The 18351-nt window shown below is 48.9% G+C and overlaps 1 protein-coding gene and 1 pseudogene across 8 annotated transcripts in view; one reads left to right on the forward strand and one right to left on the reverse strand.

Annotated features, from left to right (window-relative positions):
• Positions 1-6836: 6836 nt before the first annotated feature.
• MTA3 (metastasis associated 1 family member 3) overlaps positions 6837-18351 on the reverse strand; it is a 164109-nt gene continuing 152594 nt past the window's right edge. For 4 of the 7 annotated variants that reach the window (XM_079940382.1, XM_079940381.1, XM_079940379.1 and 1 more), the window contains one exon: positions 6837-7408. In XM_079940382.1, coding sequence (XP_079796508.1) covers positions 7383-7408 — 26 coding nt within the window. In that variant the 3' untranslated portion in view covers positions 6837-7382. Of the gene's footprint in view, positions 7409-8222; positions 8279-15758; positions 17613-18351 lie in introns of those variants that run through there. The other 3 variants (XM_079940383.1, XM_079940380.1, XM_079940385.1) reach the window with 3 other exon arrangements.
• Positions 12696-13396, forward strand: LOC307196554 (hepatic leukemia factor-like; annotated as a pseudogene). The gene has a single exon. The product of its transcript is annotated as a hepatic leukemia factor-like (transcript).

The raw sequence follows: 18351 nt of genomic DNA on the forward strand, positions 1-18351 counted from the left end.
AAAAAAACACAAAAAACAAAAACAGCTTTTCGGGGACTTCCCTGGTGGCGAAGTGGTTAAGAATCCGCCTGCCCATGCAGGGGACACGGGTTCGAGCCCTGGTCCGGGAAGATCCCACATGCCACGGAGCAACTAAGCCCGTGTGCCACAACGACTGAGTCTGCGCTCTAGAGCCTGCGAGCCACAACTACTGAGCCCACGTGCTGCAACTACTGAAGCCCGCGTGCCTGGAGCCCGTGTTCCGCAACAAGAGAAGCCACCACAATGAGAAGCCCGCGCACCGCAGCAAAGAGTAGCCCCCGCTGGACGCAACCTGTGAAAACCCGCGCACAGCAACAAAGACCCAACGCAGCCAAAAATAAATAAATAAATTTATAAAATTAAAAAAAAACCCAGCTTTTCAAGAAGTAATAGATTGTTGTTTGTATAAAATTTAATTATATGCAAAACATGTTCTGTATTGGTTGTGGATTCATACATTTGTATTAATTGTATAAAATCATGCGTTGGGATGAGAAACACCAAATTAAGGAAAGTGCTTACTTCTGAAATGGAGGGACACGGAAAGGGGGTATGCAGGTGACTACTACTGTATCTGAAATTTATCCCTGTAAAAAATCTGGGGAAATGGCTGTAATATCTGAATGTTACTTAGCATTGCTCTGGGTAGAGAATAAAGGGGTCAATGTAATGAAGAGTACAAAGAAAAGTAACATGGGGACAACCGTGTCAAGCGCTCAAGAAAGCTCAAAGAGGATGACCAAAAGTCGTGCTGGATTTGGCATTTAGGAGGTCTCTGGTGACCGTGTGATGGCAATCTCAGTGAGAGGTTGGGGTGGGGGCAGAAGGGAAGCCATATAACCCACTATAATGGGTCGAGGAATTAATGAGATTTGAAGGAATGGAGACAACTCTTCCCTCTTTCAACAGATTTGCTAGTAAAGGGAGATAAGGCTAGCTTCAGATGAAGCTGAGCAGAAGACAGATGTGGTGGTGGTTTGACGGTTCTGTGATGTTGACTGGACGGAGAAGTGTAACAGTATGAGGAGAAGGGAGAGAGGGTGAAGATGAGGAGAGAGGGGACAGAATGATGACAGGGCAATCATAAACACTCTGTCCCAGGCCCCATGCTAAGCACTTTACACACACTAACTTATTTAGTCCTGTAAGGTAGATACTATGATTCCCATCTTACAAATGAAAAAAACTGAGGCACAGAGAGGTTGAATATCTTGCCCAAGGTCATCCAGTAGTAAGTGGCAGTCTGGCTTGAGTCAGGACACTCTACTGCAAGCTCCTAAGGAGGGTGGGGAGAGGAATGGATCCAACATGTGGGTACCAGGAGGGTCCTCTAGAGGCCAAGGGGCACAAGGGGAAGAAAGGTGAAGGGATCTTTGGAAGGCTTGGCTCTCAGGAGGTGAGAGCTTCAGCAGTAACAGAGGATTGGAACAGCTGGTTCTGGAAATAAGAAAACAAGCTCCTGAAGAACATATAAGTGGGCTGCTCAGTAAGAAGCCCAAGGGGCCTGGTGAGGTGGGTGCTCACAGCTCTACGGTAGCAACAGTGCCTGCAGGTTGGATGGTTTCCTCCAGCAACTCCCTGTGGTCCAGGCGCAAGATCAGAACAAATGGAAGATAAAACTTATCAGAAGAAACCTCTTAAGAAGTTGGACCAAGGACTTCCCTGGCTGTCCAGTGGTAAAGAATCTGCCTTCCAGTGCAGGGGACGTGGGTTCGATCCCTGGTCAGGGGACTAAGATCCCACATGCCGCAGGGCAACGAAGTCTGTGCGCCACAACTACTGAGCTCAGCTGCCCCAACGATAGAGCCCACGTGCCACAACTAGAGAGAAGCCCGCACACCACAACGAAGACCCAAGCAACCAAAAAAATAAAGAAAATATTTTTTTAAAAAAGTTTGACCATAAAAACCCAGTCCTGAAGATGGATCTTAAGGCTGGTACACCTTGAGAGACAGTGCATGTGACACTCTATAGGTGAGCTTCCAGAAGGAGGGAGATATTTGGGTCAGGATAAAAAGTCTTTTTTTTTTTTTTAAGATTTATATATTATTTATTTCTTTATTTTATTTTTGCCTGAGTCGGGTCTGCATTGCAGCACGTGGGATATTCGTTGAGGCATGCATGATCTTTCATTGTAGCACATGGGCTCTTCATTGCAGCGCACGGGCTTCTCTCTACTTGTGGCGTGCAGGCTCCAGGGCACGTGGGCTCTGTAGTTTGCGGCACGCGAGCTCTGTAGTTGTGGCACGCGGGCTTAGTCGCCCCGTGGCATGTGGGATCTTAGTTCCCTGACCAGGGATTGAATCTGCGTCCCCTGCATTGTAAGGTGGATTCTTTACTACTGGACCACCAGGGAAGACCCAAAAGTCTTAATAAAAAGACACCAAGAACCACAACGTTAGGGATTTCATGGAGGGAGCTGCTGTGTTCTGCCTTGAGGGTCCCTCTGCGTCCACAAAACCTTCCCTGACCACTAGTCCAGCCTTGCTGAGCCCTCTCTCCTGGGACTCCTACAAGTACCAGCACAGCCTTGCCTTACCTACAACCTTTTCTATTGTCCAGTAAACTCGCGTGTGTATGTCTTGCTTCTCTAGCAAAGCTCTTGAAAGAAACTTGGTGTATCTTTTTAAAAACACCTCTCACAAATGCCAGCAAACAAGGGTTGCAAACAGGCATACCTCACAAACAAAGGCTGGAGGGGTCCCAAGGGCGCCTATCATGGCCCTAGCACAGCAACTGAGGCACAGTCTACACTGCAGTCAAAAAGGCTGGAAACAACAAAATACTCAACAGAGAATAATTTCTACCAAGCGAGTTTCAGGGCCTGGGAAACAGTGAAGAACGCCGGGCATTTAGATCAGCCTCCTGATAGCTTTTAAGTCAACTCAGACATGTTCGTTTCTGACTTTCAGAGCTGAGGAGGGTGAGATGCAGAAGAGGGTGCTGGGCTTCATCTGTGTGACATGCAGCTCCTGCGTCCACCTCACTGGCATGGGAGCCTTACTGTGAAAGCCCCAGGTGGGAGCACAGCACGCTCCCTCAGCTCACCACAGGAGCGGCCTGGCACACGTCCTCCACCTGGCTCTAGGCACAGCAGCGCAAGAGTGAGAGATGGGGCAAGGTCTGCCTGTTGCTTCTCATACCTCCAGGCCTTGGGGACACGGTCAAAAGCCACCTGCTGGGGCAGCCTGGCCACATGAAACCTCCATGTCCTCAGGATGTGGTTTATGAGACAGCAGAAGAAAGTGCGGACCCTGGGGAAAGGCCTCTGAGCGGCTGGGGGGACATCAGATTAACCTGCCTGGCCTCAGAGCTACACAGGGGAGGAAGCAACTGATGCTGAGGGCTGGGGGCCTGCCCCTGCACCCAGCCTTATAGCTGAGCCACTGTCCCAGCAAAGGGCAGCATAAAACCAGATAGAATTTCCAGAAATTTATTGGAAACAGGATACAAATTGATTAGTAGATGGCATCTACTTACAGACAGACGGTCCACACTGTTAATATCACGCTCTGAGTGAATTATCCTGGGTAAATACTCATGACCACTGATGCATGGTCTGGGCTGGTGTTCTCTGGCAGGGAAAACCAGAGATTAGGGGAAGAGGAATGGGGAGGGGTAGGCAGAAAACTGGGATGCAGCTTTCCTGAGGGGAATGGTGAGGTGGGGCTGCTAAGTGGCTAAACCCCCCCCAATGGAAAACTGGGACAAGTGTTAAGAATAAAGTCCCCACTGCCTCCCCAAAGTGCTTTCCTGCCTAGGCAGAGCGGAAGAGAAGCTACAAGACACATCTACCCTCACCAGGGTCTTAGGACAGCATGGGACATAAACACCAGTCTTGGACATGACACAGAGAGGACCAAGGCCATGCACATCCTCGGCCTGTTTGCCCTCTGACCTGTGCCCCCACCCTCCCCTGCTCTGCTCTGAGTGGTGGGGGGCTGACCACAGGTTGCCTGTCCCCAGCTCCCAGGTCAGCTGGCTTCCAGCTGGGTTTAGCTAACAAGAGGCAGCTGCAGAAATCTGGAGAGCACGAGGAAGTGAGAAGCCAGGCTATTTCTGCTCCCTCTCTGCCTGGGGGGACCAGGCAGGGACCTGTTTCTGGCACAGACCATGCCTCTTCATGGCTCCAGCTCCCACCACATTGGCCCTCTGTGGTCCCAGGCCCCCACCAGTGGCTGTGACTCCCGAGATCCAGTAACATGGCCTCTCCCTTCTGTCCTACCAGCTGTGGTTCCCCATCTCCGCGTTGCCCCTCACTCCCCTGTCTGGCATCTCAGCTCTTCTTGTTTCTGTATTAAATGATTCCCTGGATTAAAACCCCTCTGTTTTTTTTTTTTTTTTAATTTATTTTATTTATTTTTGGCTGTGTTGGGTCTTTACTGCTGCCTGCCGGCTTTCTCTAGTTGCGGTGAGTGGGGGCTACTCTTCGTTGTGGTGCGTGGGCTTCTCATTGCGGTGGCTTCTCTTCTTGCGGAGCACGGGCTCTAGGCACGCGAGCTTCAGTAGTCGTGGCTCGTGGGCTCTAGGCATGCGGGCTTCAGTAATTGTGGCGCACCGGCTTGGTTGCTCCGCGGCACGCGGGATCTTCCCGGACCAGGGCTCCAACCCGTGTCCCCTGCACTGGCAGGCGGATTCTTAACCACTGTGCCACCAGGGAAGTCCCCAAACCCCTGTTTTAAATACACAGACTGATTCTGTTTTCCTGGCTGGAGGCTGATAGAAACCAGGCTGGGGACTAGGCACGGTTGTGAGAGGCAAAGCTAAAAACCGCTATGTCCCCCTCCCTTGCACCACCTTGGGGATGCAGGGGGGCGGGCGATGACGGGGGGAGAGGGAAGATGGCTTGCGGGCTTCTGCATCCCTGTCCTAGGGAGCACAGACCAGGCTCAGCACAGCACCCCTGTGCACGTCTGCTGGGAGCTGTGCAGACAGGTTCTGCATGTCACCCCACAAGCTCACTGCTCACAGTGGTGACATGCCACCGACGCCTACAATGGTGACACTGTGGCCCCAAGAAACGGGGTGGCTGGGAAACCCTCTCCACGCCAACTGCTCAGGTGGCAAAGGCAGATACTAGCGGCTCCTTGGTGTCCCTCGTCCATTCCCTGGAGGTTCAATGCTGGGGACTTTCCAGAGGTGCAGTGAGAGCGCGAGATCTTCAGCATCCTCCCTGAAGGAGGACGGGGCTGCGGAACCAGGGGCTTTTACTACACGGCGAAGGAAGAACTTCATGTGGCTCAAAATGAGCTGCCCTTGTCCCACAGCTAAACATGAACTGGAACCGGGCTAGGCCTCCCTCTTCTTCCTTCAGACCCGGCCTGGCCCCGGTCTCCAAATCTCCTGGCCTGGGGAAGGAGGGCCTCCCCGCAACAAGCTGACAGCAGAGTCACGGGCGGCTAATTGCTCCTTTAACCACGAGTCACCATTTCATGTGGGTCAGGAGAGGAAAGGGAAAGGGTGAGGGAGTCATTCCACCTTCTATTGTCCATGTGCACAACAAATCCAGGGCAGGGCACAGGGACACAGCTTTGCCGTGTCTCCTTCTTTAGAGGAGAACGTGGCACATGACCGGTGATGCGAGAGCTGGTTGCCTTCTGTCCCTGGGTCTCTTCAGAAAGAGCTTCTCTGTGGGACCCCGAGGGCAATGCCTGCCACCCTGCCCGGCTCGCCGAGCACCTCTGACACATGCCCACCCACGGGGCCCCAAGCCAAGAGCCGGAACAGCTCCAGGAGCTGGCAGTGGTGAGAATGCCCCCAGGGTCACCCCGCCAAAGCCTAAGATGAGAACCGACCCCTCCTGGGAAGAGGAGCCACGATGACCGCAAGGCTGGAAAGGGAAAAGGCAGCTCCAGCTCCGAGAGTCGCCCTCAGCCATCACACATCACATCCTCTCTGCTGAGCCGAACCCACGCTCTGAGATCTAGGCATCTAGAGGGTCATCGTCATTTTAGGGATACCGCGCTCTGCTTGGGTGGCGGTGGGGTGTTCAACGCAATTGGAGCCACTCTGTCCTGCAACCACCTGGCCGTGCGGGGCACCTACCACCAGCCACCCAGCTGTCTCCCAGCTGAGGACTCCAGGGATGCCTGGGAGGTCAAACTCCAGCTGTCTTTCACGCTGCTGGGACCCTGTGCCCTGCAGCCAGAACCTGCAAACAGAGGCAGGGGAGGGGCCAGACTCACACCTGCTCAGGGAGCCAATGGGGCACTAAGTTACTCCTGTCCCCGTGGCTGTGTACACAGAGCCGCAGAGCACTCTGCCTGTGATGCCAGCAGGGCCGGTGCCGAGCGCAGACAGTAGAAACCAGGTCGCAGGCAGGTCTCCCGGGGCCTAGGCACAGGGGCTCACAGGTATGTTTGGGTTGGAAGGGTCGGGGGGGCTCATGGTGTCATACACACAGACTCACCCGCAGACACAGTTCTCTCACTTCACCCTTCTAGGCCACACAGACTCCACCTGCTTAAAATCTACCTGGGTGAATGGACTCACAGAAGGGCCGACCTGGCTGCAGCTGCCCGTCAGCTGCTCTGGCTGTGAAGGAACAGGGCAGGACACGATGGCTGGTCACAGTGATACCCACACTCAGCTCAGGTTAACACCTGCTCTTGCTGGAGCTGCATGGAGCCGAGCAGAATGCCAACTGCTCTCCAGAGACAAAGTACAGAGGACATGAAGAGCGCACAGGCTTCCCAAAGACGACTTTCTTAAGTTTTGTCAGAACCGTAGGTAATTCTGTACCTTGGCGGGGGGGTGGGTGGGGGAGGGGGTCAAATACAGGAAGCCTGGGGTGAAGGACAAAATTTCCCCATTAAAAAAATGGGGAATGAAGCCTATTGAGGTCAAAGCTGAGTGACAGTGACAGCAAGGATGTGGGGAAATATCATGAACTGCATAAACACTGGCACATTCTTAAGAAAAATCCATTCAGAAAGATGCCGTGTCCCTCGTGTACACATCCACACAGCTGATGACAGAGCTGAGCCGGCACATGCAGGGCAGCAGCGGCTCTGAGCCCGCAGCAGCCCCACTGCCCCAGGAGCCGCAGTGCCCAGGGTGCGGAGCGCCGGAGAAGCGGGGACGTGGAGTGGCTCCCTGAGCCCCTCGATTCCCCAGGCAGGTCCCCCCTGGGGCAGCGAGGTCTCTGAGAGGAAAGCAAGGTGACACTGATTCACACGAGGAGACACAGCCTTGGGGATGTACACTCCTGCAGTCTCTTCCCCTGCCCCATCGAGTCTCCATGGGGCGCGTGGAGGTCTCCCACTGAAATGCTCTGGGGAGGGGGCTGCCTCGTGGCACGGCCGTAAACATCAGCAGAACAGAGTAGCAAGTCTTGGATTATAGGATTAAACAGGGATAGCTCAGTCTGACACGCAGCATGTGAATTCTGGAAAAGGAAAGAAACAGGGTCGAAGTTAAACAGGTTCCGACGGCGGAGGCAAGCTGAGAGGAAGGGCGGATCAGGCCTCCCACCACCACCATCACAACCTTCAAGGAAAGGAGGTCGGGCATTGATTCAAATGAGAGCTCGCAATGTCGTTTAGGGGTGGACATAAGGAAAGTTTAATTGAGGCCAAGAAGATATGTGAATGACACTGAAGTACCTTTAAAGCTGGGATTCGGATGGGCAGGTGTAGTGGTTACCGGCAAGGCGCTGCAACACACCAGGCAAGTGCTGACATGCGTATCAGAGCAACATCACGGAACCTCTCTGACTGGACGCTGAGAAATGGGGAACACACCTGGCCTGCAGGAGGCACACCCTGATCTGAGGTAACCACAACTAATCATATGATGTGGGCACTCGGAGGCTAGGGACATATTTTTCTGCAGAAGGGGAGTGAACTCAAACACCCACAGTGTCACAGTGTCTGTCGTTCCCACCCCCTCCACTTGCCCCCAAACCTTCCACTCTCCTGTCCCAGAGCTGGGCATCCAGACACTCTCAAAAGAAACAAGTAAATGAAAAGGAGAAGTGCTGGCAAACTACGTCACCATCTGGTGTTACACGGTATGTTGTGAAAACTTCTGCTCGGTTATCAGGAAAGTGGCTAGGAGGGAAGTGGGGGGTGTCTGCTGAGATGGGATCAGCTGCTCGGGCCAAGGCAGGGCTCAGATACTCTCCCTCATCACACGCTCTGCAACCAGGAGAGGACACAGGGTTAGGACACAGGGACGCTCACCTTCACAGCCTCCCGCCATCCTGAGGAAGGTCTGCAGGATAGAGCAGAGCTGCACCTTCACTTCATGAGCCTTTCTAGAATAGGGGAGATATATGCACACAGCCTGGTATTTGATAGGGCTCAGCACATACGTGTTAAATTAAAACCCAGACAATTCAGTTCAGGACTGGGCTAACTTGCTTTATTGATAGGTTACGGAACTGCCTTATTTAACTTTCACCAGAACCTTGTGAGAGTCAGAAAGGTTAGGAAATTGCTCAAGGTCACAGGGCGAGTAAGTTGAGGAGTCAGGATTTGAATGCAGATCTTCTTAATTCAGGTAGAGTTTTTCCTACTACTCCAAGCCGCCCCATTCTCCATCCAACCCAGTAAGAGCATACTGCCCTCTTCAGTGTCTAAATTAAGGGTTATGTGTGTGTCAGTATCTCCAGTATCTCTCAGAAGCCTCTCTCTTTTTGTCCACCCCCCTATGGAATTAAGCCATCTGCCAGAAGAGTCGCTTGTAAATAGCTTTCCAAGCTTCCGACCTGCCATGGTAAATTACGCTTTCTTCTATCTGTGCTAAACTTACCTGCTCCAGGTTCAAAAGCAACCCTCTCCTCCCAGCAGCTCGGGATCTGGCGTCACACCTGCCTTCTCCACACTGGCCATGGTTTTAAGTTGAAATATGTCACCTCTTTGCACTCTGGGCTGAAGAACCCCAGTGCTTACCACCTGCCCTTGTACCGCTTCATGTCTCCCTGCTCAAAGCTTCCTCAGCCCCACTGTGCTTCCTTGAAGCAACGAACCAGAGCCACGTGCAGGGTCCCAGATACACAGGCCCCAGCATGGCAGAGGGCCCCAGGAAAAGATCTATACCCATTCTCAGGTCTCCTTCCTAGATGATGTAGCCCAAATCATTTCCCTTTATGCTTATAAATAAATTCTCAAATGTATCAATCTACATATGCTACTTTGGTCTATACTATCCCTGATTCATAAGCACTTTTTTTTCCTTTTTTTTTACAAAATTCTCCCTTTTGGTTTGACTATTCAGAAGTACATAAAATCCATGGCCTTGGAGATTCTGCACTCTATCTAACCAACGGATGCAATGGCAACAACCTTTTTTAAGGTTTCCAGCTACTGGCGTCTGAGTTAATTTCCCTCCCTTCTAAAACCCAGAGGAGAAACCATTATCAGGATTTTGGAGCCCAGAAAGCAGATAAACAAGTGACAACAGACTAGGTACTCAAGAATTCCAAGGCTGAAGCTGGCAGTGTGAAAAGCTGAGAACCCAGTTTATACAAAGGAACTGACACCAGACACCTCTGGAAGTGGGGGAGGGAGACTGCAGTAAGGGTTAGTTGAAGGCTGTTTGAGAAGCTCTCCTGACTCCATACCCCTAGGCAACTGCCCACCTTCCATAAGTCTGGATGTTTATTCTCTAAAGAGGACCAAACAGAGGGTCTCAGGCCTAAGGGACACAAGGCACCAAGCGCAGTTGAGGGCAGAGCTACCAATCCCCAAACCGAGGGATCACGTGAACATATACCTACTGAATGGTGAGACCGCCAGCCTTCTTCCCCTTGAGTTCCCAGAAAGCAGACGGCCAAAACTTTATTCTCTGGAAAACAGACTGCGCTGTGGTCTGAATGTCTGTGTCCCACAAAATTCCTATGTTGAAATCCTAATGCCCAGTATGATGGTATTAGAAGGTAGAGCCTTTGGGAAGTGCTTAGGTCATGAGGGTATAACCCTCATGAATGGGATTAATGCTCTTATAAAAGAGACCCCACATGTCCCCTAGCTCCTTTCATCATGTGATGACACAGCAAGAAGATGGCAGTCTGCAACCTGGAGCAGGGCCTTCGCCAGAACCCAGCCATGCTGGCACCCCGATCTTAGACTTCCCTGCCTCTAGAACTGTGACAAATTCCTGTTGTTTATAAGCCACCCAACTGTAATATTTTGTTACAGCAGCCTGAATGGACTCAGATAGATGGGAAGAATCTTCTCTGGGAAACTTGACCAGTCTGTAGAAAAAGACCTGAAGATATTGGCATTTGGGCCACCCAACAAACAGCTCGGCCTGATCACCACACTGTGAAGTGCACTATTGGCTCAAGCACGGAGATTTCATCTTATTTTAGTCTCCTACTCTTAAACATTATTACACAACCAAAGGTCATCAGGAAGAAGCCTCGAACACAAATATTAGAGACCAAAACACACAAAGAGAAGAACACAAATTGGAAGACACAGATTATTCATGGAGAAGAAAACTCAAGAAACGAAAAACACTATCATTAATATCCTCAAAGAAGTAAGGAAAGATACAGTCTCCACAAAACACAAACAGTATACTATTAAAAAATAGCTTCATAGGGTTTTTAAAATCTGTGCTGGAACAACATGTGCTGGCTTTAGAGATGTGATAAGAATCATTTTATTTTGAGTTTAATAAAAATAGAAAAATTCACTTATAAAACTAAAAACAGGGCTTCCCTGGTGGCGCAGTGGTTGGGAGTTCGCCGGCCGATGTAGGGGACGTGGGTTCGTGCCCCGGTCCGGGAAGATCCCACATGCTGCGGAGCGGCTGGGCCCGTGAGCCATGGCCGCTGAGCCTGCGCGTCTGGAGCCTGTGCTCCGCGGCGGGAGAGGCCACAACAGTGAGAGGCCCGCGTACCGCAAAAACAAACAAACAAACAAAAAAACCTAAAAACAGATTGGGACTGACATATACACAATACTATATATAAAACAAATAACTTGTAAGAACCTGCTGTATAGCACAGGGAACTTTACTCAATACTCTGTAATGGCCTATATGGGAAAAGAATCTAAAAAGAATGGAGATATATATATATATATAAAACAGATTTACTTTGCTGTACACCTGAAACTAACACAATATTGTAAATCAACTATAATCCAATAAAACTTTTAAAAAAATCTTATTGTTTTCCAAATTATATATGAGGAACAGCATAAAAAGGGAATTCTAGTAATTATGTATTTTCAGACTCAGTTCTAAAATAAAATGTAAACTTTTCTCTCCATAAAAAAATGCATACATACATACATGTACGTGTGTGTATGTCTGTGTGTGTCTGTGTATATGAAAAATAAAAGGCTATTTTTAAACCTTTAAAAAAAAAGACTAAAAACAGGAGAAAAAGAAAACTGGCGTGTTCATAATAATATCAGACAAAATAGATGAATTTAACAGAAATAAAAAGGATCATTTCATAGTGATAAAAAGGTCAAAAAGACATAAAAATTCTAACTACATACTCAGTAACAGAATTTCAAAATTACATGAAGTAAAAATTGGCAGACTTAAAGGGAGAAATTAGACAAATCTGGTTTGAATATAAAGTTGAGTAAAGTAGTACTCTCCAGAAAGTAGAGAAAAAAGCTGCAGGGAAAGAAAACTGGAGAGAAACAAGAAGAAAATTAGAAGAGCAATGCAGGAGGCCCAACATTTTGCTCCTTTTTTCTGCTGTCTGGTCCCAGATGCCTTAAATGTAATCAGCCCTGTTTCCCCAGGACTCGCTCTTGGCCCAGCTCACTGACTGCCCCAAAGGGGTTCCTGTAGGCGCTCAGCGCCGCTGCAATCAGACCATCACGGAAAGGGTCTTCTCAGATATCTTCTTAGGAAGCTCCATCTAATAACAAAGCTGCCTTCAAGCTTGCTCTTCAGTTTTACATTAATTACTTTTCATATTCATGGATATGTAAATAGTTGCTGATAAAAATAAATATTTGGTTGAGGGAGGAACACGCATAAATTATAACTCATGTTTTCTGAGCTTAAAGAGTGCTCAGTCATCTGGAAGGGAAAACAGGAAACACTGAAGGAAAATAATGAGCAAGGTTGGGAAGCTTAAAATAAACCCAGTGGGAGTCTCCAGATCAACTAGGCTGTGACAAATCCTTCCATTTTCATTGCCCCTGGGGCTCTGCAGATTCGGAAGACTTCTGCTCACTTCTTTACTGGGATCTAAAGAGGCTGTGGGCAGCGAGGCCGGGGGAGCAGCGGCCCCCGGCGCAGGGAGGGGGTGGGGTGGGAGGGGGAGGGGGTGGGAGGGGGAGGGGAGGGGAGGGGGGTGGGAGGGCCCGATGCGGCCGGTTGGTGCGGTGCCTTCCGCCCTCTGCAGCCGTCTGCGTCTTTTTTTTTCCTTTTCGCAATTTTGAACATTTTACAAGACGAGGGGTTCGAGGCAAGTGAGAGCATCCTGCACGTCGTCGAGGAGCCCACGGGCACTTGGCGCGCTCCCTGGGGACTGCACTGGGAACCTGAAAGTTTTTTGTTTTTATGCAGATATATTTATATTTTTATGCAGATGAATTTATAAAGACATAGGTAATTTTTTTTTCCTCCCTTGTCTCCACCGCCTTGAAAGCGAGAACTTTTGGCAAAGGACGGAGGAAGAAGCTCAGCAACATTTTGGGGGGAGGTTGGGGTGGGTTTTTTTTTTAAGAAAAAAAAAAATTGAGTGCATAGCGATGGAGAAAATGTCCCGACCACTCCCACTGAATCCCACCTTTATCCCACCTCCCTACGGCGTGCTCGGGTCCTTGCTGGAGAACCCGCTGAAGCTCCCCCTTCATCACGAAGACGCATTTAGTAAAGATAAAGGAAAAGAAGCTGGATGATGAGAGTAAGAGCCCGACGTTCCCCCAGTCAGCATTCTTGGGACCAACCTTATGGGACAAAACGCTTCCCTATGACGGAGATACTTTCCAGGTGGAATACATGGACCTGGAGGAGTTTTTGTCGGAAAATGGCATTCCCCCCAGCCCGTCTCAGCATGACCACAGCCCTCACCCTCCCGGGCCGCAGCCGGCTTCGTCAGCTGCCCCCTCCGTCATGGACCTCAGCAGTCGGACCTCTGCACCCATTCACTCTTGGCATCCCATCTCCAAACTGCATGCAAAGCCCCATCAGACCAGACCAGCTGTTGCCAGCCAACCGCAATATTCCGAGCCCCATTGACCCTGAAACCATCCAGGTCCTGGTGGGCTATGAGCCAGACCCGGCCGACCTTGCCCTCTCCAGCATCCCCGGGCAGGAAATGTTTGACCCTCGCAAACCCAAGTTCTCTGAGGAAGCACTGAAGCCACAGCCCGTGATTAAGAAAGCTCGCAAAGTCTTCATCCCAGATGATCTGAAGAGCACTGGAGGAAAAAGTACCCAGCAGATTTAAGTCACTGCTGTCATCCAATACCTCAGATTACCTTCAGTGATGCAGAATCATAAAATGTCCAGGTTTTGGGACTTCCCTGGTGGCGCAATGATTAAGAATCCACCTGCAGGGACTTCCCTGCTGGCGCAGTGGTTAAGAATCTGTCAGCCAATGCAGGGAACACGGGTTCAAGCCCTGGTCCGGGAAGGTCCCACATGCTGCAGAGCAACTAAGCCTGTGCGCCAGAACTACTGAGCCTGCGCTCTGGAGCCCGCGAGCCACAACTACTGAGCCCGTGCGCCCGAGAGCCCATGCTCTGCAACAAGAGAAGCCACCGCAATGAGAAGCCTGCACACCGCAAAGAAGAGTACTAGCCCCTGCTCGCTGTGACTAGAAAAGTCTGAGCGCAGCAACGAAGACCCAACGCAGCCAAAAAAAAAAAAAAGAATCCGCGTGCCAATGCAGGGGACACAGGTTCAAGCCCTGGCTGGGGAAGATCCCACATGCCACAGAGCAACTAATAAGCCCGTGTGCCACAACTACTGAGCCTGCGCTCTAGAGCCTGCGAACCACAACTACTGAAGCCCGCGCGCCTACAGCCTATGCTCTGCAATGAGAGAAGCCACCGCAATGAGAAGCCCCCTCACCGCACAGAAGAGTAGCCCCTGCTCACCGCAACTAGAGAAAGCCCATGCACAGCAACGAAGACACAACGCAGCCGAAAATAAATAAATTTATTTTAAAAATAAAATTAAATAAATAAAAAATAAAGAGACTGTGTAGGGAGATGCCTAAATCAATTGGTTTCTGGAGTTGGTCTTTATTTCCCTGGGGCATCAAGATCTAATACTGATGTCCCAATAGCTTTCTCAGACATTTGTGCCTGCTCTTTGGATGAATGAGTCAAACCTCTGCTGAGGAAGAACTGTTTCTCAGGGACCCAATTCCCTCCCTCTGCTGTCTTCCCTTTCCTTTTCCAAGCATCTACCCTTCCTGCCAAAATTGGGACCCAGCTATCAAGTCAGAGGTTCACTTTCTTTCTCAGAGGTTCACCTTCTACGTCACTGAGAATGGGAATACACAGGGATAGGTTGGTTAAAAAGGTTTCCTGTAATGACCCTTGCAGGTAAACAGAGACACTTATTGAGGAGGCCAGGGCTGGCTCTCACAGTTGATGGCCCTTGCGTAACTACCACGGACTTCAGTCACTCTTCTAAGACCTCCATATTGCTGAGAGGGTCTCAAACCTAGACCTCTTACAGGCTCACACACTAGCATTTTCCTCAGGGGTCAGGACAAGACTATTCTCTGGAAGAAACTGTGATATTTATTAGTAAACCCAGCAATGGTCCCGGGGTGGCCAATTTGGCATCCTTCCAGAATGTGTCAAAACACCAAGGTGTTGATTATTCACACCTAAGGTACTTGGGCCTGTCTTCCTCTACAACCCCCGCTCCTATGGCTTCACAGTGTGAGAGAACATCCGCTGCCCTCAGAAGATGCTTCAGCAGTCCTTACACTCTCCAGATACATTAGATAAGCTTCTATAATTGCTTCACATTCAACAAACTCTGGGCCATAATGATCCATTATAAAAACTGAAAACAACTTGAAAGGGGCTTTCCCTGGTGGCGCAGTGGTTAAGCATCTGCCTGCCAATGCAGGGGACACAGGTTCGAGCCCTGGTCTGGGAAGCTCCCACATACCGCAGAGCAACTAAGCCTGTGTGCCACTACTGAAGCCCACGTGCCTAGAGCCCGTGCTCCACAACGAGAGAAGCCACCGCAATGAGAAGCCCACGCACCGCAACGAAGAGGAGCCCCCGCTCCCGCAACTAGAGAAAGCCCGCGTGCAGCAACAAAGACCCAACACAGCCAAAAATAAAAAAAATAATAATCAATAAATAAATTTATTAAAAAAAACAAAACTCCAAGGTACTTTGATATATTTAATCAGGTTATAATATTATACCTTGGGACAGGAGACCAGAGGTGAGTCCAGGGGCACTCAATGTTCTTCCATAAAAAATGGTTTAGTCTTCTGAAATGACATAAAAATTTTGACAGAAGGCAGCCTGGGCCGAAGCATGCCTAGAAGCACCGTCAGCCGCTCCTGGAAGTCTATTTTTATTGGGATTTGTGAAGACAGCAGATGCATTCCCAGAGCTCTCTCACTGGTACAATGGCCCTCACCACCACCCATTTCCCAGGGTGGGAAACAAACAGTTGGAGCTGCTGAATCACTGATTTCAGAAACAAGTCATCAAAAGGACAGTCTTCACACACCAGATCATAATATTATACTTAGAGGCATCCACATTAGATACCCTCTTCATGGTATAAAGACATTGAGAAATGTTGTTACTCAATGCAGAAAACGAATAAGAAAAATAACGATCTGCAGTATACTCACATACCGCAGGGGAAATAAGCCAGAGGAGAGCAGATTAAAAAGAAGTTTATTGTACAATTCATCAACTTCCTCGCTCAGATGACCTGACTCTGTCCCACTGAAAACTCACCTCTCTTCTGAACCTGTTCCTTTGGTTTTCCTGACACACTGAGTCCTGCTTCAGCAGTACCCTTGGAACAAAAGCCATGCCATCTCAGAGAAAGGTTAAGAGCACCCCCAGCTGATGCTCCCTTGGTCTGTTATCACTACACAGCAGAAGCTATTCTCAAGGGTCCCCATCTGATAAAGATGGAGACATAGCAGGAAGTCCCCTCGTCCCTGTGCAGTGCAATGGAAGATCTGCTGATTGACCAAAACTCAAGCATCTTGACAGCGGGTGGGGAGGGGATCCCAGGCATCTCCTTAGGGGGTCAGGACAGGGTGAGAGATGCCTGTACAACCCCTCTGCCCTCTCATCTCTGGAGTCTTTTCTGACCCAGCCTTCACTCTGAAAAAGATTTCGCTGCCTCAGGTGGATGGTGTTCCATCCCCTTTGCCGTAGGGTCTCTCATCACAGGAACCTACAGGAAGTTGAATGAGCCCTCTTTAGAAACCTAATTTTGTCTTTAATACTCTTCTAAATAACTTAAGGGCAATTTTTCTTTATAGATACCGTCCCCTTTTATGTGCAAATATACATTGGAACATACCGATTTACCTTCAAGCAAATCCAAGAGTCATTTTTTTTGAGAATCATACCTTTAGGCAAGAAATCAATGTAATTATAAGGAAAGTATTGACATTTTATTTATATACAATTCACATATGACTAAAAAAACTTTGGTTGATATTGTAACAATTTTCAAAATAGAACATTAACAATAGTTCTTCTTTAAAGGAGGGGATGGAATCTTAACACTTAATGAACACCTACTATGTGTCAGAGTCAATGCTGGGAATATCATATAATTTAATTGAAACACATCTCACCTTTAAGTGGTTGTGGCTTTTCTCTATTACTTTTTTCTCCCCTCTCTCTGACACTAATATAGCTCCTATCCCCTAAGTTCCAGAAAAAGGAGGGGGTACGATATGGGCAGAGGAGCTTCACAGAGGCAGGAGATGGAGGTGACGGCTTTGATTAGACAATAATGGCTTACACTTCGCAGTCTGAGCAAAGAAAAATTGCTCTACATTCCTCTCTATATTTGCAGACACAAACCCATCTCCGATACACAGAAAACAGAAACATGTCCCAGGTACGTGCTGTACTCAACACACAGATCAGGGATGCTTATTTACCCAGTGGAAACAACCTTAGACTTGGAGTTTATATCTCATCTCTGCTACTTGCTAGCAGTGTGACTTTGGGCAAATCCCTTCATCTCTTTGAGCTTCAGATTTTTTCATTATTTAAATGCAGGTTATAACACCTACCTCATAAAGTGTTTGGAAGATCAAGTGGTGTAAAGTAGGTGAAAATTTTTAATCATTATAACAACACCATTAAGGCAAATGAAATCTGTACTTTACGGAAGAGGGGAAAAAAAAAAAAAAGGTTAAGGAAACCAAGTGATTTACCCAAAGCCACATAGGAAATGATCAGAGAAGCCAGCAATTAATCCCTTCTGACTCTGAACAGTCAGATGTGCTTTCTTCCATGGCACAGACAAATTCCACCTCCCCTGCTGCCCTCCCTTTTGGGCTCTCAGACATGGAAAGTAATGCCTCTTCTATCCCCACTGATCTCAGGGCCTTCTCTCTTCACAGCCACCTGGTGTTAGCCAAAGTCAGCCAAATGTGATAGATACTTGGTTGGCTGGCATTAGGAATGTCATCAAAGCATCTGTAAGTCAGAAAAGGAGACAGGATTTGGAAAGCATGTGCACACCACTGGACCTACAGCCTGACAGGAAAGGCTGAAAGTTGGGGGACTGATACGGATCTGGGTAAGTCTACACTGACTCCAAAAAATGAGGCTTCTTATGTATGCAGGTTTTGTTTTTTACCCTTGGAATTTAAGCTCCATTCACAGAGGCCTGTGTGTGGCTGGGTGCCACAGGTTCAGAGGACACAGAGTGCTGACTTCCAGCCCCCAGTCATACCAGGGCCTTTAAAGGACCAGGGCCAGGGCCAGGTGAAAGACAGTGAGTTTCAGAAGATAAGAAGGAGCTGTCCATCTTTTTTTTTTTTTAAATGTCAGGTAAAATCCTTTCTACCAGCAGAAATCCAGAGACTCTCTTCCCATTATGAAGAACCTCCAACTGAGGGTGGAGGCTGAGAAAAGGGGGCAAGCTGCTAAGGGGACAGGAAGTCCTAAAGCTGAGAGACCTGGATATCTCAGTACAATCAGGCTTTGCTTCCAGTTAGATTAGTTCTGCCCACCAACATCCTGTTTGGTGTGCTCATCTGTCTGACATGCTGATAATTACAGCAGTGCTAACTGATTTTATTATTGGATCACACAGGGCAAAGCTCTTCCATGAATTTGTACCTACCAATTCCAGTGTATAATGGTATTAACTCTCCCATGAAAACTCACTATTAGCCTAACATTTTTTTCTAGTACTTTGAGTTCACCTTGG

The sequence above is a fragment of the Stenella coeruleoalba genome (genome assembly GCF_951394435.1).
Source record: "Stenella coeruleoalba genome assembly, chromosome: 13".
NCBI classification, from domain to species: Eukaryota; Metazoa; Chordata; class Mammalia; order Artiodactyla; family Delphinidae; genus Stenella; species Stenella coeruleoalba.